This window comes from Scedosporium apiospermum (genome assembly GCF_000732125.1).
Source record: "Scedosporium apiospermum strain IHEM 14462 chromosome Unknown SEQ_SAPIO_0165, whole genome shotgun sequence".
Lineage (NCBI taxonomy): Eukaryota > Fungi > Ascomycota > Sordariomycetes > Microascales > Microascaceae > Scedosporium > Scedosporium apiospermum.
The window spans coordinates 1,359,711-1,381,947 of record NW_015971866.1 but is presented as its reverse complement, the minus strand read 5'-3'; the positions used below and the strand labels follow the sequence as shown (position 1 = coordinate 1,381,947).

The following is a 22,237-nucleotide window of genomic DNA, read 5'->3' as shown; positions in this document are numbered from 1 at the left end:
CCTTCCTCTACACCCACTTGCACACTCTCCTATCCGCACTTCTTCCATTCAATATGTACCTGCTGCGTCAGATCAATTGTGGCATCATCGTCAACCAGGTGTCCCGTAGCATCCCTGCTCGAAGCGGAGAGGCTGACTGTGGTGCGGATCAACAAGTTCACATCCTTGCCGTCGCAGGGAGCCAACACCTGCTTGTTTACAGGTACCTTTTCCGTGATAGAAAAGTTGTCTCCATCGGCAAACCTGTCGCCACCGAGGAGCACAACATGAGTTACCACGCCTAGCAAGTCACCGACGAGACCCAACAAGCCCCCAAGCAGTCCGCCCACCAACCCACCCACCAAACCCTTCCCGTTTTCGTCGGCAAAAATGTATTCCGTATCGAAAGTGCCCTGGACACCGTCGTTGAGTTGTGCGAAGCCGTGGTACGTTGTTTCAACCACGGCGTACGAGTATCCAGGCGGGTAGTGGAGGTTCAAGTGGATGTTGCAATTCTTCTCTCGATCGGACGGCGACCAGGCTGGGCCGATGCCCACGTGGAACTCGTCGAAACCTAGTGTCACGACCGTGCGGTCCGGAGATATTGTGACGGCGACCGCCCCCTTAGGGCACCCCGACCCGGAGGTGGATACGGTGTTTATCGTGATTTGTGCGGCAGCATCGTCGGCATCAGCTGGTTTTTCATATCGCTGCGCCAGGGTGGATGGCGATATCAGTGCTAGGAAGGAGAGTATTCTGGTAAATTGGCGCATCCTAGTTTCGGACGTCTAGAAGCTGTGACTCATTACAATGTTTGTAGGCTCATGAATCTTAAGGATGAGGAATGCTTCACATGGAACCCATTACCCTTTTGGCATCGCTGAGAACATGACCGTCTTTAGGGACCGGCTCTCTCGTGTCTTTTATCCACTTCTTTCCTCTCAAACGCGTGGTTTCTCTTGGCTGCACGGGGATATCGCCGCCGAATTCTTGGAAAACGTCGAATCACGGCACGGGCTATAAATTGCATAAGGGACTCATTAACCCGTCGAAGACCGCAAGGAGGCGGGTAAGTGATGTGATTTGAGCGTGGGATTAAAACCGAGCCGCTCCACATTCTAGAGCTTCCCCTAATGGGCAAAGATCTTCAACTCGAACCTGGGATAATTCAAGGATTCTCGGAGTGTCTTCATTCTTGTCGACCTGGCCTCATTTACTACTTTGTATTTCACCCTCTCGGCCTTGGGATTTGGGCCATCAGGCAAACGAGCCACTGAAGGTTGTCAGCATAACGCTGAGTTCTCGTCGTGTAATTTCTCCCAAGCGTGTCTAACTTCTTGTTTTCCTTGAGCCTCTTCAAGAATTCTCGTGATGGCTTGGAGCTGTGGATATTGACAGCGTCGGCCTGGCCGGTAAGATGCACCTCTCCGAACTCCCGGCTATGGAACGGCCCCGGAATGGGTCAAGACTCGAGATACCATGCATGGAAGGTATCGAATTTCGAGGATCCACCCAGAAGGTCATGAGACCTTTGCACGCTTCAATTCATCCACTGTGGAATGGACGGCAACCGTGGTAGTTTTTCGGGGAATGGTAAATTGCTAAATCACTAGCCGGGGTGAACTATCAGGGACGAAGAAATAGGTTCCAAAAATAGAGTTATCGCTAAGGTGTTTTGGGCAGATAATTATGGACGGTAGATAAATATACGCCTGTTCGAATGTCCCCGTTGTTCCACCACGTCATAATTATCCCAACGAACGCTTTCCTTCCAGTTAGCAGTCACACTTCTTTCTTCTCCGGGAGCTCTAGATGCAGCCGCCGTCTATATTTATGGAAATGGCAATTATTAACTGTAGCCTGCCTAATCCAGATTGAGTTTGATTTTTTTAAACGAGGACAAGACGAACCCATGGCAAGGGGCAAGAAAAAAACGCCGATCGTGAATCCGTATGCAAGATGCGACTGGTACATGCAATAAATATAATCATGACAATCCAACATTGCCCATCCGCCCTCACATCAATGCCTCGCTAAGATCTATGTCCTGCATTCGAACCATGAGCTCATGGATCGGGCCCATGTCCGACGTGTCTGGCTCCACCAAAAGACCGCCAGACTTCTGCGTCCCGGAGTCTTCGGGGTGCATCAGATTACGCTTTCCCTTGTACTCGTTTTGATTGTGGAAGATGACGGCGAGACTCCAGTATTCCCGCACGTAGCGAATGAAGCCAGGTCTTCTGAGGTCGGGTTGTGGGTCATCGTTTTCGGTGGGTACTGGATCTCGATCACCCCATACCCTGACCCAGTTGCGTAGGCCACGGGAGACGCGCAAAGACTTCATGTGGCTCTCGGGGCCATTGCGGTGAAGGAAGATGAGGTTATGGAAGGCTTGAGGACGGTCTGTTAATAAGTTCGCCCTTGCCTAACATGGCTGCACTGAGCTTCGGGAGAGGGGAGTGGAAATGGAAAGAGAAAAGAAAAGAAGAAGAAAAAAAAAAAAAAAAACTTACCGCTGGCAATCGCAAAGAGATTAAGCAGGCTGGCCTGCTCGAAAACTTGCCATTCTTCCGCATTCAAATCCTCCTTCAAGCTGATATCAATCAACTCAGCTACGGTGATATGTCCCAAAGGTTGCCCCTGTAGCCATTCTTGCATGGCTTTGAACCAGGTGTCGGGATCTGCCGCTTGAAAACATGAATCTGGGCAGACCAAGCCGTATTGAAGCTCATCAGTAAACATTCGCGGGGAAGTGTTGTTGTATATGATGAAAGCGCAATCGAGGAGGAAGATGTAGAGGATCGATCTGATGCACTCTTCTCTCAGAACAAAGAGCTTCCACGCGTCAAAGCGCGTAGTGGTCATAATGCTTCTATGCATAGTCCCGCTGCACCAGGCGAAGGGGTACAGGGTGCGCCCCACACTGATAATCTCCGAGAAGTGAATTCTCCTCGCTCGAGTCGCCTGACTCTCGCTGGTTCCCTCCCACATTAGCATCAGAAGTGTAACAAAAGATGCGTGAACCATGTCGACCCGAGAATGGACTTGCATCAGCTCAAATGCATCTCCGGTTTGGGGAATAGGAGTGTAGTGGAAATGAATGTCAGTAAAGACCCATTCCTCCATATCCTCCAGCCATTCTAATGCTTGATCTCGATCACTCTTTTCCGATGTTAAGCAAGCCCCGATCAGAGCCATCGCCGCGATCAGGTGCGGAGACCGTCTCGTCGCGACGAACGTGGGCCGGTGAAGCACAGGCCAATTCGGGGACCAAAATAACCAGAAAGAACTCATGAACCTGTCCAGATTTTCAGGGGAGAAGAATCGAGCGCAAGAGCGCTGCCTTGCCTCGGTCCAGCCTAATGGGTCCCGGGTCCGAGCGCAGTGAGATTCTCCAAGTCTCCTAACGATTTCATGCGATTTCGCGGTCAGGGGATGCAGCCAAACCTGTTGGCAGTTGTCCGCCGAAATAGCGATCCCGGATGCGTTGACCCGGTTAGCGGCCACGAATCGTCCTTGGGCAGGATCAGAGTTCTCCAAGCCCTGCCACGTCGTGGCCAGCCCAACATCACTTCCTGTGGTGATATCATCAGGGAGTATCGACGAGGCCATTCTGTTTCCCGAGAAGGAAGACATGATTTGTTTCCTGGACGTTCGATCGCCGCAGCTAAACAGATTCGCGATACCATGCGTCGATGTGAACTCGACGACGAAGCGTAGCCTTGAGCGCAAGAACTGCGGCCTTGGAGGCAACGTCTGCGGCACGGGCGCTGTATTGAAGGCGTTCCACGCTAAATCCACCGTCGAATATGCGCAGAAGGGTGAGGTCTGCGTGCTGTTGGAGGGAGGATGGACAAAGGTTTGGGAAGTTAGTGAGGGACGCCCAATAGGGGTAGATAAGGCATCAATAGGAGGGAGGGAGTCTTGCGGGCGGAGTGCTTGAACATCGGATATCTCAAGCCAAAATGTAGGCGGATTCGGGAGTGCCATGGGAGGGCATTCGTTCATGTATCTGGGCACCTTGACGTCCGGGCCGTCAGACGGCTGCTTATCCGTGACGGACGACTCGCTGGGTGTCAATGTTGTACTGGTTGGCCTCGAATAGGTGCAATCGTGGCCCTGCTTGGCGCAAATATCGCATGGCAGCGTCCCGCTACATTTCTTTTTGAGCTGGGCACATCTGGCGCACGCATTCTGTTTTCGACCACGTTTCCCGGCCGGCAGATATGGCATCGGCAGCCCAGACTTTAACCTCTCCCCACATGTTCGCCAATGCCTAAGCAATGCATCCCTGCCAAGTTAGTTAGAAATAAATGCGAGAAGAAGGAGGGCAAGTTTCTTCTAGCCAACAGCTTATCGACGAACTAACCTTCGATTGAAACTAGAGGAACAAAATGAACATTCATACGTGCGCACATTACCATCTCAAGTGAGCGGGAGGGAGTTAGTCCGGGGCATGGATACGGATCTTGGGAATTGATTGATTGCATCAAGAAAGGCCAAGCAGCACTTGCCACTTACGAGACAGTAGATGGCGGTTGAGGTGGTCTAGAAACACATCTACGTTAGCCGTCTGATTCAATTTCAGCCATCAAGGCGGCGCTGGCTCATCCAAAGAGAGGGATGGGTGAGATTCTAGGAATAGAGAAAGCCTGCAATTGCACCTACCAATTTTCTTGAACTTTGCCGAGCAAGTTCCGCACTCAAACTGGAGCGTTTCGGTAGCCATTGCCGCCATGGCGATGACGCGTGGCACAAATGGACGCGGCAGCTGAAGCTGTAATCAGGGCTGCTCAAGATGATGAATGAGACCGAGGTAATGCACTGGAGAGACACGGACTGTGTCTCCGGGCTAACATGACCATGCCTTAGTGCAAAGGATTCATGGAGAAAATCGCGGCATCGGCGGCACCAAGATCAGCCGGGTTGCGTGAAGCCAGTGGGGCTGGACGGACGGATCAAGATAGAGATAATCGGGACTTCGGGAGCCAGGGAAAGACTCGCCCTGAAAAAGGAGATCGGTTTGGGATCGCAAATATCACGTGACTAGCCACAGTGGGTCGCTAACAAATATCAAGATCGAAGGTGCGGGTGCGATAACGCTTGGCGTGAACTTGACCCGTAGGCCAAAGTTACCGTGGAAGCCCTGAAGGCGGGTTCTCGTACCTTGGATAGTTTTTGCAGTCGAGAAAAACTGTACGCATATTTGAAGTAATGGCCGATCACTGAGACAGACATCGTTCACAATTCCTTAAACGCAGAGATCTTGGGCTGCTCATGTTCTGTCCGCTCTGTTGTCTCGGCACTGCCGAGAAAGATCGACTCGTCTCCCCTAAAGCCGTCCCAAAATGGTTTAAGTCTAAGATGGACGGATCCGCAATTTATGAGCGAAAGTCAAATTAAGCTTGCGTGTTCATTCATCTTGAATCCTCAAACCGCTTAGCAAGAGGTTTATTCGCAGGAGCGGCCATGGAGTTTCTGCTAGGCAATGTAACACTCGTTTAAACTTTTCAAAGTTAAATGCCTTCAGGTGATTCTAACCCTCCTCTTCGATCCCTCCCACTGTTCAAGACGAACCTGCGGTCCGTCTCAACACTCATTGTGACTTTTAACAGCAATCACGCTCCATGCGCGCTATCAAAGAACCCGCGAACCGATACGGAGCTCGATGAGATTGAAAAGGACCCGAGTCAAGGGTGCCGTGACTTTATGGTACCGGGCATAACCCGGACCCTTCCTTTCAAGCCACATAGCCTATTGTGAAAGAGGCCGTTCTGGATCATTGCAGGCGCAAAAGCTTATGCTTCTACGAGACATGCGCTTGAGCACCCTACTTTTGACATTGTAAGGCTTTCTTACCACTCCAGAATTGGAATGGGCGCAAGCCTCCGTAGGGTGCCGGGTGTACGTGGGTCCATCGAAGATGACTCTGAAGGATAGCACGTAAAATCTGTTGGTCTCGAGTCGGAACATAATACAACACATGCGGGATTGCTAGATATCAGTAGCTGCGAAACGCGAGTCAAAATAAAGGCTGGCACGTGGCTTAATTCAATGCCTGTTGTAGCTTGATCGTCACCTATATCTTATGTGAATTCATCAAGCCTTCCACTGCAAGACCCTCGATCTTAATTTCCAACCTCTTCGCATGATGATACCGTTCAGCAGCTTTTATTCTAAAAACTAATAATGGATTCCAGGGGATTTTCCCTGCAAAATATCCGTAAAAACCGTTTTCAATGTTCGTCCAGAGACTTCGGGGTACAGTTCTTTGAAATTCAGGTAGCCAAGATATTCCGCAGACTTTGGCTGGTTGTCGCCTCGGACACCCCACGAGTAATAGTATTCGTTGACAACCTTCGCTATGAAGGCATTGCGGTCCTCGGGGTTGCGACTCAGAGATTCCTGGACCTCATCTAGAATACCCTCAAGGGCTTCGGCAGTCCGCTAGAATAGAAAGGTTAGATTTCCGAAGAGGTCGCTCAGGCATAAGGGCAGAAAACCCACGTATTGTCTGACAGTCTTCTCGCCACTGAGTTCATCCATGATATCATAAGCTTGATTCATTGTCAGGACGTCGGTACATGCCAGGACCTTCTTGTTAAGGGTCCTAGGATCAGCGATGATCTTGGCGACGTAAATTCCGATGTCGGGAAGTGACGTGAAGGCCACAGGTACATTCCCATCCCCGGGAATAACCCTGCTACCTTCATTCTGGAGAAGCGCATGGTTGGTTTTCCCCGAGGGCAAGGCGGGAGTTATCTGCTCCGACCACCAACCAACGTCGATTACAGTATACGGCAAGTAAATTCTTTGAATGGCGTCAAGAACCTCGTATTTCTAGAGATTGTTTTAACTGTGTTTTTTCTTTCTCCTCACATGGCACACACATGATGGCGCGAAGCGAACCTACCTGGTCATCGAGCCACATGATCCCTCTCGGCGCCGGAGTTCCGAAGTTGCAGGGGACAAAGCGCTTCACGCCCGCTTTCTTGGCAGCTTCGGCGAGGGGAATCTGTTGCTGAAGAGAAAATGCAACAATGCAAGAGATGACAATATCAATGCCAGTCAAGATGTCAACAAGGCTCTGCTGTGGTCCGGTCAAGTCTACCGGAACCACGTGGACACCGCGCTCCCGAAGAGATTGATTGGCGGCATTATTAATCGAAGACTCTCGAGACAGCGCGGTGATTTCCTTTGGCTCTTATTAGATCAGTCCGCCAGGTGTGGCTTGCGCAAGCATGTAACTAACGAAGTGTGTCTCAGACGCCAGCAAACCATCCACGACGCTGGCGCCGGTATGACCAGTCGCACCAACAATGGCCACTTTTAACGTGGACATTCTGCAATGTTTCTCTTGGTGTTCTGGATGGAGATGTTTATGGTCGCTATGTGCGGATTGTTGTGAACTCGCTACTCATTCCCTCTGTTTGGCGAAAAAATCGTCCTCCCCACACGAGCAGCTTAAATATCTAGAGTGGAGTTGTTTTCGGGGTCGGACTCGGGAAGACTCCAAGCCCTAACCCCTAACTCCGTGGCTTTGGCTGTCTGAACCCCCCTCTGCCTTATAAATCAAGAACAGAATTCCTGATACAATCACGCCAAAAATCTTAGCCTAACTGTATCTGCTAGTATTACCCTCAGCGCGGCTCGAAAGTTTCCGCAAGCCATGGACGGCGCTTGACGGCAAGGGCCAGGACCAACCCAAACGGACCTTTCTTGTCTTCGGTGCAGCATGATGAGTAGGAGTTTATGAAGCGTCCCGTTGAAAAGTCGAGTTCAACGCGGCTTTCGCTCCAGTAAACCGTCAGCACCGATCGATCAACCTGCCCAAGGGAAGCCACTGAAGCGCCACTAGCCTCTTTCCCGAGATCATCACATTCTCCCAGCGCCTCAGGTCTAAGGGCCGGGAGGTAATGGTAGGCGGTCTCTGCCATACTCTCCCAATAATACGATTATTACAGGATGTCGGACGGGAAGGGCTGCTGACTGCCGCGGCATCGACTGAACTGTTCCTTGAACGTTGCTATCTTGGCGACAAAAGCAACAACGAGAAGTGACCGCCTGTCCAAGTGAAGTCATAAGTAGGCCAAAACCGAATGTCTTGCCTTTTTCCATTCCCAGTCCCATCCTAGCCCTTTATTGTCTGCTCTATCTCTCATTCTCTCTTTCTCACTCCCTCTTCCCATTTTCATATCCAAGTTGTTTTTCTACCTATTTCGAAATTTCGACAAGTGGTTTACAGCCGAATCAATTACCCATCGACGATCTCCCCTCCCCAGGACACTGAGCAAGTGTACCTCTGTACATCCACGTCCCAATTATTATTTTCTTGTTCCAAAACTGGCTCCTCGAATGAACCACAAGCGGCAGGTTTCTAGAAGGAGGATTCGATGTACAATTCCACTCAGCCAATGCTCCGAAAACGCAAGCAAGACAACAGCAGGCCATCCCTTGGCCGACGGGATCTGGAACCTACTAAAGCCAGCCAGCTCAAATGTACTTTAAAGCCGGGAATGGGCTTTCGAGATGATGACACATTCCGTTGTTCTCCGGAGTGGGCCGACCCATCCACTTAGCTACGAAGCGGCAATGTAAGTCATATCGACCTGCATTCCCCTGCTGCATTCGCTCGTGTCCATCTCGTATTTGCTTTGTCTTCTGGCCAAGCCGAAAAAGCGGGGTTCTTGTCAACATTCCAATTAAGATCGAGATTCGAGAATATTTCCAATCTCCCACAACTGCCAATCCCAACAACCATCCGCTTTGTCGAAATTTTGATTGTCCGAGATGTCTTCATCCACTGAAATCGGAACTTTAGACTCGTGGGAGGCGAACGCTGAGTTTTGGGATGGGGCAGTTGGAGAAGAGGGGAACAGATACTGGCAGCTGCTTCAAGCTCCCTGCCTTGAAAGAATGATCCCTGTGCAGCCCGATTGCAAAGCACTAGACCTCGCGACGGGGAATGGCCTGGGCGCCAGATGGCTTGCATCCAAGGGCGCATTTGTTCTGGCCACAGACGGCAGTGAGAAAATGATCGCCCTCGCTACTCGGCATACCCTATCTGAACACGTAGACAAAATTGTGTATCGACAGCTTGACATAACGAAGTCCAGCGAATTCGAGGCTCTCCTCCGGGATCCGCTAGCGGTGTGTTGATTAGTCGCTTCGACGCTCTCAAGGAATTTTGTCTCCGGCCCGCTAATAATTAGAATCAAGTCTGAGCGGTTTGATGTTGTGCTTGCCAACATGGCTATTATGGATATTGAAACATTGGATGCGCTGGCAGACGCCTTGCCAAGGCTGCTTAAGAAGGACGGAATGTATATTTTCCCTGCTGGGCACCATGTACTTGGGGTTACGAGCTTACAATATCTCAGATTTGTTGCTACAATGTTGCACCCAGTGTTTGACACTACCAACGCGGCTATCAGTACTAGCGAAGTTTCAGATCCTCAAACTGGATTATCTCGAATCACTCGAACTCGAGTCATTGAAAAGTATCTCCACGTCCCGCCGTGGCGAGGTGTCGCTATGGCTGACCAGCCAAAATGGCATGTACGTTGATCCTGGAAAAGAGAGGGAGCAACATGCTGCTCAACTTGCTGATCGTCGGCTGACTTGGGAGAAGCTTTACTTCCACCGTCCATTGCATGAGCTCTTTGGCGTCTTCTTCAAGGCAGGACTGGTTATGGATGCACTCGAAGAGCCAACGTTCTCGGCTGAGCAGGCGGCGACTGGGGATAGGCAACGCACCGATCGAACCCAGATACCTGTCCTCCTGGCTTTCCGACTACGACTGGCAAAGTAATCTCCCCACGCCGACTTGGAAGTTGAAAGCAAAGGGACGCGTTATTTTTTCCGGTTTTCTGTATTTCTTTCATTGTATCTTTCTCCGTTTTTCTCTACTCTTTTTTTCTCTCCTAAATATCTGAACAAGCGAAAAGTCACGGAGGCTCACGAGAAGTTCGAGCTGAGATAGTAATTAAGATTAACTTTCTTCGATGTGCGTATAGTGGTCCTCAACTCCGTGTCCTCAACATGGTAACAGTATTCGCAATAAAGGTAATTAGACGCATCTCCAATACATTCACCAACTCGCTTCTTTGCACGAAACGCCCAATCAATGCCAACTGCCTTCCATCTCGTATATACCCGAACCCGGAAGCTCCTGGGGCTCTGGAAGCGTTGTATATGCCGGTGCAGGAGACGACTGAGGTTGGTAATCCGGGGGTTGCGGTGCCAAGGTTTTCGGGGACTTCTCTTGCACAGCGGCGATGGCCGACTCAGGGGCCGTATGTCCTCGATCTTCGCGTCTCCGACGACACACAAAACATGCCGCGGCTGCTGTGGCGGCGGAGACTGTCACGGCGACGCCGACGACAATTCCCACCAGGGCCCCGGTAGGAAGGCCTTTCTTGGATGACGACGAATGCGATGGCATTAAACTCGGGCCCGAGGAGGAATCTTCGGGATCGATGTTGGGTTCCGAGGTCGAAGTGGAACTACTACGGATATTTCCTGTTGTGGAAGTAGGACGGGAAGTTGCTGGTGGTTGATGAGCTCTGTGTCAGTGACGATTCTTAGGGGGACAGAGAGAGAGAGAAGAAGAAGAAGAAGAAGGAAAAGAAGAAGGAAACTAGTATTCGCAACAGAAAAATGCTGGTCAACCCACCAGAACTGCTGGGACTGTAAACCCCAAATTGCGTGCCTGCTGGGAAGTCCGCCGTGGCCGAGTAGACAATCATCCTCATGACGCCCCCGCACATTGCATCTTTTGCTCCCCAGCAAGTCTTGGTGCAAGAGTCGTCAGTTGCTGAGAACGCCCAGGGCTGGATAGAATTGCCGCAGTAGCAGTCACAGCCCTGCTCGATGCCAAACATGTTACATTTGGCGACGGAGCAGAAGCTTCGGCACAACTCTGGACTCATTCCGGAGTCAAAGAGATGAGATACGGACATAATAATACCGCTTCCATCCTGCCAGCAGCCCAAATGTGTGTAGCCGTCGATCTCTTTAACCTCGGCACGTTTTTGAAGTTGAATTCGGCGCGGCTCTGCAAAGGTTGTCGTCGAGGCACTGTCGACAGTTTGGACAGGACTTGGAGCGACTGTAGGCCGCGAAACGGCAGGTTGAGCTCTTGCCTCAAGGTGAGCCCGGGAGAAAGACGTACTGGCAAGGAGGCATGGAAAGACCCCCCAGAGCTTCATTTGACTTCTTTTAGAGTGCTGCACCGGGTTCGTTGAGGTCCTGGTTTATTCAGATCGTGATCAAGAGCTCCTAGTAGATAATTAAGTATTGAAAAGGGCAAGTGAACAGCAGTGGTGGGAGCGATCCGCATGGAAGAGAGCTTAGATAATATTTGCTTTGTCTGAAATCGTCTCTTTTCAATCCTAGCTCTCATGCCACGGACGAAATGGTCTTCTGGTACTTCGTATCTCAAGTTTGTTACGAGCTGCTAGCTTTGACCAAGCACAAGAATGTGACCCACTGGATCTCAACGGCTGAGCTGGTTCCAGCTGTCATGCAGGGATCGTTTAGCGGGCAGTCAACACCAATCAATAATTCGAATGATAAAGAGGTCATGCAAGGCAGATCGAGGTCCTTGGACTCAGGCACGCGGCTCCGTATTTTTATTGAGAACCCAATTTTCTATTCTGGGGCGATGCGGTCCAGGAGAACCCGGGGGATACCATGAAGAAGAGTGGTTGGCATTTCGGACGAATCATCCTGGGTGTTATTATAGACTCTTAGTTTGGTTATCTTTTTGTGATTATGAAGAAGAGCCAGCTCAGGGGCGTCAGGGTGGGGGTAGTGCAGTATGGCAGCACTTCAGTCCCGACGGATACTCAGATCCATGAGTCAATTGGACATGAATAGATAGTATGCGAGAATGCGCCACGGTTAACTCGGACATGAGTGGTATTGACGTGAACTCAAGGTGGAGCCTTTCTCCCTCCACAGCTAATAGTCGGAAATGTTATTGTATTTGAAATGTGTCGTCTGTTTTGTTGGCTGCGTCCTAGTAATATGGATACTAAATGTAACGCGCCCCGCTTAAGATCGGTCCCTCATCTTCGGCCCCAGCTGACCCGGCGTCTTCGTCGTCTTCGTCGTCTTCATCAACATCCCAACGTTCCGTCCCGATTTCTTCCCATCCCTCCCGCCGCATCGCCGCCGCCAGCGCGGTTAAAAATTGCGTCGTCTCCGCGTTCCACAGCGTGACGCCTTGCGGCATCACATCTCCCATGGCCGTTCGGAGAACGACGAGCTGGTGTCCCTCACCGCGGGGCTGTAAGGCCCCGGCGAACCCAGCGACGGCCTCCTGCACGGCGGCCACGGCCACGTCGACGGCCGCGAAGTTCGCCTCGGGATATCCTCTCGCCAGCCGTCTGACAAATTCGTGATAGTCGTACCAACGTGCCCACCTTGCTTCGTCGTCGGCGTTGGCACTGTCCGCAGGTCGCGATGGCTCCGGTCCATCGACGATGCGCCGGAGCGGGTGCTGCTGCCATGGCCCATGTTGCCGCTGCAGCCGTCGCCGACCGAGACGACGTATACACCGTCCCTTCTCAATCGGGTCTACCATGACCATCCTGTCCGTCGTGTTGGACCCGTATAGACCCGGGACGCCGATAGACGGCAGCACCCCCGGCAAATCGGCGGGGACGAGGTGCATGTCGAGAACCAGTAGGTTCGGGAACCTGTCACGAATCTGCGCCCCCGCACGCGCCCCCGCAGCTCTCCACTCGGGTGGGAGGCAGCCGACGTCGTTGGCGAAGAGGGCGCCACCCAGCAAGTTCGTCGACCCACGGCGCACGAGAGCGGCATTGGAGGCGCCGATCTCGGCCGCCATGTCGAGGAAGTGGCTCTGCTCGACGGGCCCGCGCCCGAGCAGGTGGCGCAGGTCCAGGGCGAACGTGTTGGTGCCGTAGAGGACGGCGCGCGCCTCGGCCGACGTGGCTTTGCTGACCCGCAGCAGGGACGCCGCCGAGGTGCCGACGACGGTGATGGCGCCGGACCATTTCGAAAGGATCGTTATGCGGCGCCGGCTCGACGTGCCGCGAAGGAGGAAGGGTTTCCAGCGCATGTGCCCGGCCGCGAGGCGGCCCTCGTAGCTGCGGATGATTTCCAGCGTTTCCGAAAAGGTGAAGAGCTCGGCGTAGATCATGTTGCGGATCTCAAGAGGCAACGGGATGGTGGGCTGCATCGTGGCTCGGGGGATGTAGATTGAATGAGCATAAAAGAGAGAGGGGTGGGGTTAAGGAGCTGGACGTGTTGACCAGTAGGGGCCTCAAGGGGTGTACTGTAGAGAGTTTTAAGAGGCACAGTCAGCCTTACGGTATGTGGATTCTAAAATTCTAAAAGCGGTGGTGCAGTTAGATCGTGCGAATCCTACAACCAAAAGCGGTGAGGGGCACAACCGTCGTGCATGGCAAGGTTGGCTACCAAGTCCTCGATCGCCCACAGCCCTTGTATTTTTTGGGTGTTCTTCCAAATATAAGATAGCGAATTAATGTGTATGTACCGTTGTTGATATCGATATGGTAAAGAGCGTGAAGAGGCTAAACGCGCACTTCTCCTTATAGTTGTCCATTTGATCCCTTACTCCCACTTTAGCCTGATACGTATTTTTTTTTTTTTTCTTACTTCATTTACCTCCTACCCCAGAGGGAGAACAACATAAGAGAAAGACTTAAGCAAGAGAAAGATAGAGTGTTGCGTGGAAGGCATTAATATACGAGTTGTCTCGCCCGTTTATTATAGTCAACTTCTTAAATCTAAGAAAAACATTTCTAAAACTGGTGGAGGTTTGTCCATATCTGTAATCTACGAGAGCTAGTTTCTCAGCTACTAACAAGCTCTAACCCAGAGGCCCCACAAAAGAACCTAATATTAGGAATACAACTCATGTTAACTCTCCAAGACTATCAACATATCCTCTATGCGCGGTCCATAGTTAAGAGCGAGCTCATTGTGTAGAAAGGTGTGTAGTGTGTATCTTTCAGCCTCGTCTCCTAGTATGGCAACTTGCCCGCGAAAATATGAGAACTTTTCGTATCCTAGAGCGAGTGCCCCGGTTACAGCATTGAATCTTGCCACGACTGCTCAGAAAATAAACATCGGGTGCTGCTAGCCTAAGAAAATGGGGATTTCAACATGAGGTACAAGAGTGATTGCACTATCTCAGCAGCGGTCAGACTGGTCGTTTCTCCAACATTGTCATACACAGGCGCAACCTCCACGACGTCGGCGCCTATAACTTTCAGCCCGGCGAGTGAGTCGATTATACTTAAAAGCTCCCTGGTGGTCCAACCGCCGGGTTCAGCAGTACCAGTAGCTGGGAAACGTGACACGTTAGCGTCATCTTCGACCGGCCCGGCCAGAACGTTTGGAAGGAACGCTAGACCTACCTGGTGCAAATGCGGGATCAAGGACGTCGATGTCGACACTTATGTATACATTTGAATCTCCGACCCTGCCTTTGAGCTGTTCGACAACACCGTCGATTCCGAGTCGATCTAGTGCTCGGGCAGTGATAGATGCAAAGCCGCATCGAAGATCATTCTTTGAGTCTTCGGTGGGCCTCGTCAGGGCGCCTCTTATGCCCGCATGGATGCTGGTGTTTGAGATCAAACCCTATGTACCTTTGTTAAGTGTTCCGATCTAGAGCCTTTTCCGAATGGGAGAGAACGGACCTCCTCGTGAGCAATGTGAAGGAAAGTTCCATGGTTCAGCCCCCTTTCGTTGGGATGTTATAATGGTTAGTCAACAGCACAGATGTTAGTAACTTATCGGGGATTGGATTACGACGTACGCGTAGTCTGATATGTCACCACCTAAAACATTCGGCTCCCATGTGTCTGAGAATATTCTGTTAATAGCTCTCCAGGCAATTTCCTTGGCCGGAGTGACAATACTGAAAGCGGCACCGGCTCAACAGCAGGCCAAAGTGCATCAATTGTACGCACCAATGTGAGCATCAAAGTGGATCACGGAAAACTTGCCCCATCTCTTGAACGCGGCCCTCAACGCAGATAGGGTGGTCGTGTGGTCTCCACCCAGCGTGATGACTCGTGGAATGGAAGACAGGCGTTCCGACACTGGCTTTCGCCCCACAACAATCTGCTCACAGATGGCCGAAATTGAATCAGAACAGGGTATTCGAGCAGCACACCTTGGGTAAACTCGGGGTTGTTTGCGTACATTGTGGGCCGTCTCTAGCTGCCGAAGGGCGACTGTATTGTCAAGCCATGTCATCGGCACGTCTCCACAATCGACAATCTTCGCTCCGCTTTTGAAGACGTTTTCACCTGTTGCAAGAGATTGTGTGTTATTCCCACCACTCCGTTGCCCAAGACCTTAAAATGGGCTCCGGGCAACTAACCTGTGTAGACACTCCACGCGCTTTCCGGCTTGATGCGCCAGGAACCTGATCGGATGCCGCGGGGACCAAACCTCGCTCCCGGTCGACCTGTGGTAGCCTAGAAAGGAAGACTATCGATTACTAAATGGATCATCCGAGGGCTTCCGAGAAACAGACGCAGCTGGTAATTCAGATGGCACGCACGGTATCGAACGGGGCACCTAGGATAGCAATGTCGTACGTCATGTCTCGACCTTTTGATAGACATGGCAGATAAGGCACGTTTGCGTACGTTGTCAGTCCCCATGGCTTCCCTACGTACTCATCATCGGCCATCGTTGGAATCTCGCCGATGAAGTCGCCCTCATGTTGCATGAGCAACGACGGCAATGTTTTGGGCGCACCCACCACCAAAAGCAGAAGCGCGCGGAGGAGGACGATAGTTCTCATCTGGAGAAAGTTATAGAAATGCTGTTTCATAACAAGCCTCTCATGAAAAATTGTTGAAGCTTTGAGGTTTGATGATGCGATGATAGAGAAAGAAACTCGTGGCAAACCCCGCCCGCCAAGATCCGACACAGAAATCCGATCTAAGGCTTGCGTCCCACCGCAAAAGTGGGGCTTTAGCATGGCATGCGTTCATGGTATCGGCTGCGACAAACGATCGGAGTTTCTCACACGCCTTAGCGCCAGCAGCGTTGTCACCCTGGCGAAAGGGCATGGGACTTTGGGAGGACACAGCCCCATAGAACTGGTCCTTTGTGTGAGTAACGATGTCCACTTGTCAAATATGCGCAAGAGGTATAAGAGGCGACTAATCTAGTAACACAAGACAACGAAGATTGGCGATTAGCGATGCAATAGAATGTACCCTGCTGTCACGAAGGGGGTTCCCTCGCGGCCGGGTTATTATACCACTCTCTCTCTCTCGGAACAGACAGCGAGGCGGCGGGCACGCTTTATGTCTGGTAGCCGCATTGTGCCTGGTAGGTTTCATTGGCTCATATGGGGGGCATGGGCTACTTAACCGTGTTGAGTAGAAAGAAAGTCAGTTCGCGATGCGTCAAGGGAAATGGGTGATGAGTAGGATATGAACAATATATAAACCATGACGCTGCCCATCTCGTGCTGATACGGACAAGTCTCACCATCAGTCCACCTTTGTTCCATTTCCCGGAAGCCCATCTGAGAGAGTAGTAGCCATGTGAGGTATAGCCTTGTCGGCTGGCCTTGCGCTCCGATCATTGCCTTCGTTCTCTTCTTACCGTGCATTTTGGCTGCCGCGAGTGCCTGACATTTATGTCCCGCCCTCCCTCTCCAACTGTACTCGGCCTTCACGATTCCGAGCGCGACAAGATGGTGGTAAATTCCACCCCAAGTGACTCACCAGTGCTAATGGAGGCATCGTCTTCTCCGCAGGACATCTTGACCCTCTACTATGGAAGACCGAGAACAACAGGCTCGGATTGAAGCTTCTGGCGTTCGTAAGCGCCCTGAATTTTTTTTTCTTTCCTTCCTTTGAGGCCACATGCCTACCTCCCGAGATTCCTCTTTGATTCGAGAGCGGGCAAGACAACGCATTCCCTTCTTGGTCTCTGCGTGGCCTTCCCTCTCGGACGCCCCAAAACCCACATCGCCAGTCACCTCAAACCCTCTCTTTTGAAACTCTAACTTTTCTACTCCGTTGAGCCTAATATATCTTGAATCCAAGCCAAGATCCTGATTGCTTGCTCAACGGAAAAGATTCCCTCAGAAGGGTCTTGAGATGCGCTTCACGCCATCGCAAAAGCGCCCTCCCAAGTCGAGGCCCAATAAAATCGAATCCCAAATTGTGGCAACGTACCTCGGCCTTTTTTTTTTTTTTTCTCCCCTTTTCTTTATTTTCACCATTATTCTTTTGGAATTTATTTTTTTTTTTTAAAAAAAAAATAAACATAAAAACCCTCAATCCGATTAAAAGGTCAAAGTCTAAGCCAAGTGTGAACCCAGCCGACAGGATGTGGGTCCTGTTCGCCCTTGACAGGAGCAACTCGGACCCATGAAGTGGTCCCAGAAGCTCGCCTCGACGGTGATGAAATCCAAAGTTCGGGAGGAGGACTCGGGTCTTTTGCAGGTTTAGATTACATGCGCGCAGTGAGAAGAAGATAGAGGATGGATGCGGGGGCGTGGCGTGAATTGATGAGCCCCTGTGGTTCCCTCGACCCACATGCCCACTACTCCGTACTTGGACAACTGGAACCCAAAGAAAACTGCACAGTCATGAGAGTAATGTGCAGGATCGGGAGAGGAGCTCATAAATCATCTTCTTTTTCCATATTGGAACCACATGTCCTCCGAGCTAGGGCAAAGAGTGATCGGCTGTTATCTGTCTCGAACTGTTGGCCCTGGCCGAGCAGAGAAATGCCGCTCAGAGGATAGCAGGATCGCAGTGGCTGAGTTGGTGCAGCTGCCATGCAATCCTTCAATGGGGCGTCGAAGCCAATCCAGGTTGGAAGGGGCAGGCTGAGGTCCAGGCACACCAGCTTCACATTCTTATTTTTCAGCTCCGGGTGGTGCTCGAAGACAAGTTCTCTTGTAAAAGTGAGGTGAAAAGAAGGGAGGGCGAGAAATGATTAGTGAACTGATTAAATTCTTAAGACTAATAAGGCTGAACCCTCCATGTATCTGTTGTATGCAAATCAGCCAGCTGAAGAACTGATGCTCTTGAAATAGAAGGTGGTATTCGAACACAATCCGGACGGACCCTTACGACCGTGTGTCGTACGCTACGGCTCAGTCTTGTCGAAGTTAGGCTTAGGAACCAACCCCTGATTCGCTGCTCGAAAAGTTGATTTTGCCCGTCCGCGCCCGCCCTCGACATCGCTGGAGCCCAGAATCGCTCCACAGCAACGCACGCATGCACACGGGGATAAAAAACTTAGTTTCTAAGGTAAGTGTACTAGACAAGGAGCCCGGGGAAACTTCTTCAATGAACCCAGCGCCGGGTTTCTGCTTGCTTTTCGCTGTCGGATTCGCTCGGTGCATTTTCCTTCTGCCTTGGAGAGAACGCCTATCTGGGTGATTTGGCCTCTGGGAGAGAAGCAAGTTGACACTATTGTGATGTGAATGCTATGATGCCATGATCACGGGATACTTCGTTCACCTCGGGGCTTCCAGTACAGGGATCAAACGCCCAGTTTCCCAAATCATGCAAGATTTCTTCATCAACAAGTGTGTCCTGAGTCCGTCAACCCCTTGACTCCGAGAATCCTCAGCAAACGAACATCTCCAGAATTTGTGATCGAAATTTCCCGCGCCCACTCCCGCGAGGAATAATTGGGCCGGGATTCTGTTGGACCTAGGAATTTCGTCAGAATTCGGACGTTCTTGATGGACCTAAGCAATGAGTCTGAGGTCGCCGCCTTGTTCTCTGCTAAAGCAACCTGTTCTGTCAACATCGAAAACCTCTGATGCTCAGGCCGATCTGATTCTGGCATATATTGTTTCGTATTCGTCTTTGTCCGTCCCACGAGTGAGGAATATATCACCATCCCGATTGACACGAAGATGTGTCTATGAAGGAGAGGGTCGTAGTAGGACCTGCAGCTATCATACGATGTGTGGTTGCTCACAATTCCCAATCCTATCTTTGCACTAACTGAGCCCATTTTTCAGGCGGTGGCGTTTGTGTCGAGAACCGTGATGGCACAGTCACATCTCTTCCTCTGGGGCAATGATTCTACTTGTATCGTGTGAAGCGCACGCCCAAGAACACTCGTCCATCTCCCCCTTCTAATTCGTCACCATCCTGGGCTACCAGCAAACGCAGCCCATGCCATTGGGCCTTCTATTGGTTTTTAATTTACGAGAAGAGTCAATTTCACCTCGGGCAACTGGCAATTGCGGTCAGAGGCACCTGTTGTCCGCAAGTTACTCCATCCTCGTAGGCATTCAACTGAAAGAACTGCCTGACGTTGCTATGAAGGATAAAACAACCTTATGATCGTGATAATCAGGATACATGTGGATCTTAAAAAGATCCGTAATCAAAGCTCTCGCCTTCCCCTCCTTTTAGGGCACCGAGAGGGGGCGTGGGGGCAGCTCCTGTGGGACCTTGCAGGCAAGCAAAGCTACACCAGCCGAGGGCTGGTCGCGGGACTACCCGCTTCTTTGCGGGAAGATCTTCGACTCATCAGCTTGGCAATGTGTCTCGACTCCCAACCGTGGAAGGCTGAAGACGCCAGGCGCGGGTTTTAGCTCCTCGTGCTCTCAGTCGCCCCAGCACTTTTTTTTCTTCCCTTTTTCAAAATTTACCCTCAATGTCACCCATCCTAGCTCCGCACTCGCTACTGTTCCTGACTTGGGATGGTGGTATTCTTTTTCGTATCTGCGCCAATAAGTCAGACCAGTGGACCGAGATGTCTTGCAGTTACCGAGGAACATTCTAATCATCCCAACTCACCACGCGGGGCAAATGAACGTCCCCCTTGTTACTCGGAGCGTTCGGGTATCGGCGCACACCTCGCAGGATCCGCCTATTCGATCCGGGAGGGGCCAGCACGGCGCAATCTCCTCTTGATCTCCCGATAGGTTTCTATCCGTCTTACACCGTCTCACACCGTCTTGGACACCCCAAAATCCGCATTGCCATCCCTTTTAAACCCGCATCTGCAAAAGGCTCAGCGGGGAAGATTCATTTATAAGGGCCTTAGGATGCAACTCACGACACCACCAAAGGGTCCCCAATGCAGAGCGTAGCGAAATAGAATCCAGAACTTTGGTAACTGGCCTTGGCTTTTTCAAAGTTCAGAGGCAACGGTTCGAGTAAAGTAACATCAATTGATCCTTCGATATATCAGAAGTGAGCTGCGCTGTCAGCCTGATGGTTCTTGGCAATAGAATCCTGCCCGGAGTGACTGATGAGAAATATTGGAAGCCTGCATGTGAACCACACCACCCCGCGGCCGGTCCTTCATAAAATCCTTGACAAAAAGTCATGATGGCTCTCGAGAGAAGGACTATTGTCCGAGTGAAATGGTCGAGAAGCTACATCGCCTAATAAAACTGCTAGCTTTTAGGAATGGGTCGTGTGTTCACGCCAGTTCTCATGCAACGTCAGGCCGTGCTGTGAGGTCTAGAGATGCCTTTGCGGAAACTATAAAAGGAGCGTGGATAGACCCATGGAGGCAGTATTATATGCTCTCTTCTATCCATCATCTGCAGTCCACAAACAAATTTCCCAAGCTTGAATCCTATCCCAGCCTTCGATCTCCCTTCATCATGGTCTCTATCAAGGCCATTTACACTGCCCTGGTCCTTCCAGTCCTCATGGTCACGGCGGCTCCCGTCGATGATCTACCCATCGCGAAGGATGGCACTGATATTAGCCCTCTTGCCGTTAAGGCGTCCATTACCTATTGCGAGCACACCAATTGGAATGGGCAGTGTGAGACCAGGCTCCAGCCTCTGACCGAGTGCTGTAAGGCGAACCTACCACCTTTCCCCTTTCTACTTCCTCTGCCGCTCGATTGGCACTAGTCCTTCCCCTGCGCGAAGGTTGAGAGACACTAACAATCCGTTGGTAGACAACTTGCCCTCCTCGTGGAATGACCGCATCAGTTCCATCCGGAACGATAGCCGGAGTTCTTACAAGTGCACTTGGTATGAGTAAGTTACATCTATCTACCTTGGCCTAATGGCTAGTCTTCCTGGAGAATTGCGAGCTTACAGGCTTTGGTCAGGCACGGCAACTGTCAGGGTCGTTCGTATGACAACCAGAACGATGCCAATCTAGCCGATGGGGATGGCTTCTTCAACGACCGCATTAGCAGCTGGTCGTGCAAGTACAAATAAATAGACATGCAGTCTATTTGTTACATAGCAAGTCTCACCCACAACCGAAGCAAAACGGAAGTTGGAAAGCAGGGATGTAGGACTGGTGGAGTGCGTTTTCAGTTCTGGTGTAGCAGTCTCCTGCTCTTGGCAGAGACGTGCTTTTATTGTCCTATTATTTTATTTGTTCGGTTCGATCCTGCCACGGGGAGATAGGGTGGATGATGAATCGACAACGTGAATTGAACTACCTTTTGACGGAATTCGCCTATATCCCATTTCACATGACTTTTTTCATGCACCTCACTCCAGGCTTCCCAGTAGAAGACTAAAAAAAGTACAATGTGAAGCAATGTCGTCGTCGTTGATGGACCTGAAGTCCTCTGGGCGCCGCGCTGGAGACAACCAAAAATGATGAGGCCATCCAGAGAGTGGGAGCATAAGGGGGGCATATTGGTCTCTCCAGACACTCCTGGCAAGTTCGGCGGCCAACCCGAAAGAAAGAAAGGGAAGAGGAAGTATATTAGAGTTCAGGAGAGAGGGAAAAGAGAGAGTGAGCTCAAAAGCTGGCACTCCACGTCTCGTGTCCACTTCTCCACGTGGTTTCTTTTCTTTTTCTTCCCTCGGGTGGCAACGGGTTTGTTCGAGAGCAGGTTCCTGCAGGTCGTCCTAGGTACCGTCGGCGGACAATTGTAAGATCCCACAATTATAGGTTATTTCATCGCCGTAGAAATCCTGTTAACGGACGGTTGCATATAGAGAGCGGTGGTAAATGTAGTTTAGAAGTGTTGGTAAAAAGAGGGAGCGCTGTTGAAAATAGAAGACTCTAACACCGCCTCCCACCTTCTCTTCCTCAATGTTCCTTCCATTTCTACAATTATAGAAAAACTAGAAAAAAATTTACCGTCTTAGGAATCGAAAACTACGAGGTACAGCTACAACTTGAATATCTCCCAATTTACAGCTACGATGTTTCGCGGATTAATGAAGAAAGATTGTCTGGAAGATATGCATTAGTAGTTTGGATGCTGAGTGTGGTTTTAATGGTGGCAAGGCCTCGTAACGGCTGCTGCCAGAGAG

General features: G+C 50.9%; 5 protein-coding genes and 1 pseudogene across 5 annotated transcripts; 2 read left to right on the top strand and 4 right to left on the bottom strand.

Annotated features, from left to right (window-relative positions):
* Positions 1-29: 29 nt before the first annotated feature.
* SAPIO_CDS10538 (uncharacterized protein) lies at positions 30-4,717 on the bottom strand (the record flags this gene model as incomplete). The annotated part of the gene is made up of 6 exons (XM_016784113.1): positions 30-718; positions 1,273-1,418; positions 2,001-2,370; positions 2,493-4,048; positions 4,501-4,527; positions 4,683-4,717. 6 exons carry the CDS (start codon positions 4,715-4,717, stop codon positions 30-32), a joined length of 2,823 nt encoding a protein of 940 aa, XP_016638938.1.
* A 1,445-nt stretch (positions 4,718-6,162) lies between these two features.
* Positions 6,163-7,321, bottom strand: SAPIO_CDS10537 (putative isoflavone reductase family protein; the record flags this gene model as incomplete). The annotated part of the gene is made up of 4 exons (XM_016784112.1): positions 6,163-6,426; positions 6,487-6,819; positions 6,893-7,180; positions 7,232-7,321. 4 exons carry the CDS (start codon positions 7,319-7,321, stop codon positions 6,163-6,165), a joined length of 975 nt encoding a protein of 324 aa, XP_016638937.1.
* Positions 7,322-9,228: 1,907 nt separating this feature from the next.
* SAPIO_CDS10536 (uncharacterized protein) lies at positions 9,229-9,790 on the top strand (the record flags this gene model as incomplete). The annotated part of the gene is made up of 2 exons (XM_016784111.1): positions 9,229-9,327; positions 9,386-9,790. 2 exons carry the CDS (start codon positions 9,229-9,231, stop codon positions 9,788-9,790), a joined length of 504 nt encoding a protein of 167 aa, XP_016638936.1.
* A 2,226-nt stretch (positions 9,791-12,016) lies between these two features.
* Positions 12,017-13,189, bottom strand: SAPIO_CDS10535 (annotated as a pseudogene; the record flags this gene model as incomplete).
* Positions 13,190-14,117: 928 nt separating this feature from the next.
* On the bottom strand, positions 14,118-15,796 carry SAPIO_CDS10534 (uncharacterized protein; the record flags this gene model as incomplete). Its single annotated transcript, XM_016784110.1, has 9 exons — positions 14,118-14,320; positions 14,394-14,619; positions 14,679-14,721; positions 14,798-14,843; positions 14,952-15,105; positions 15,187-15,293; positions 15,368-15,454; positions 15,551-15,567; positions 15,669-15,796. The coding sequence occupies 9 exons, from the start codon at positions 15,794-15,796 to the stop codon at positions 14,118-14,120; spliced, it is 1,011 nt and encodes a 336-aa protein (XP_016638935.1).
* A 4,809-nt stretch (positions 15,797-20,605) lies between these two features.
* Positions 20,606-21,178, top strand: SAPIO_CDS10533 (uncharacterized protein; the record flags this gene model as incomplete). The annotated part of the gene is made up of 3 exons (XM_016784109.1): positions 20,606-20,804; positions 20,911-20,992; positions 21,067-21,178. 3 exons carry the CDS (start codon positions 20,606-20,608, stop codon positions 21,176-21,178), a joined length of 393 nt encoding a protein of 130 aa, XP_016638934.1.
* Positions 21,179-22,237: the final 1,059 nt, after the last annotated feature.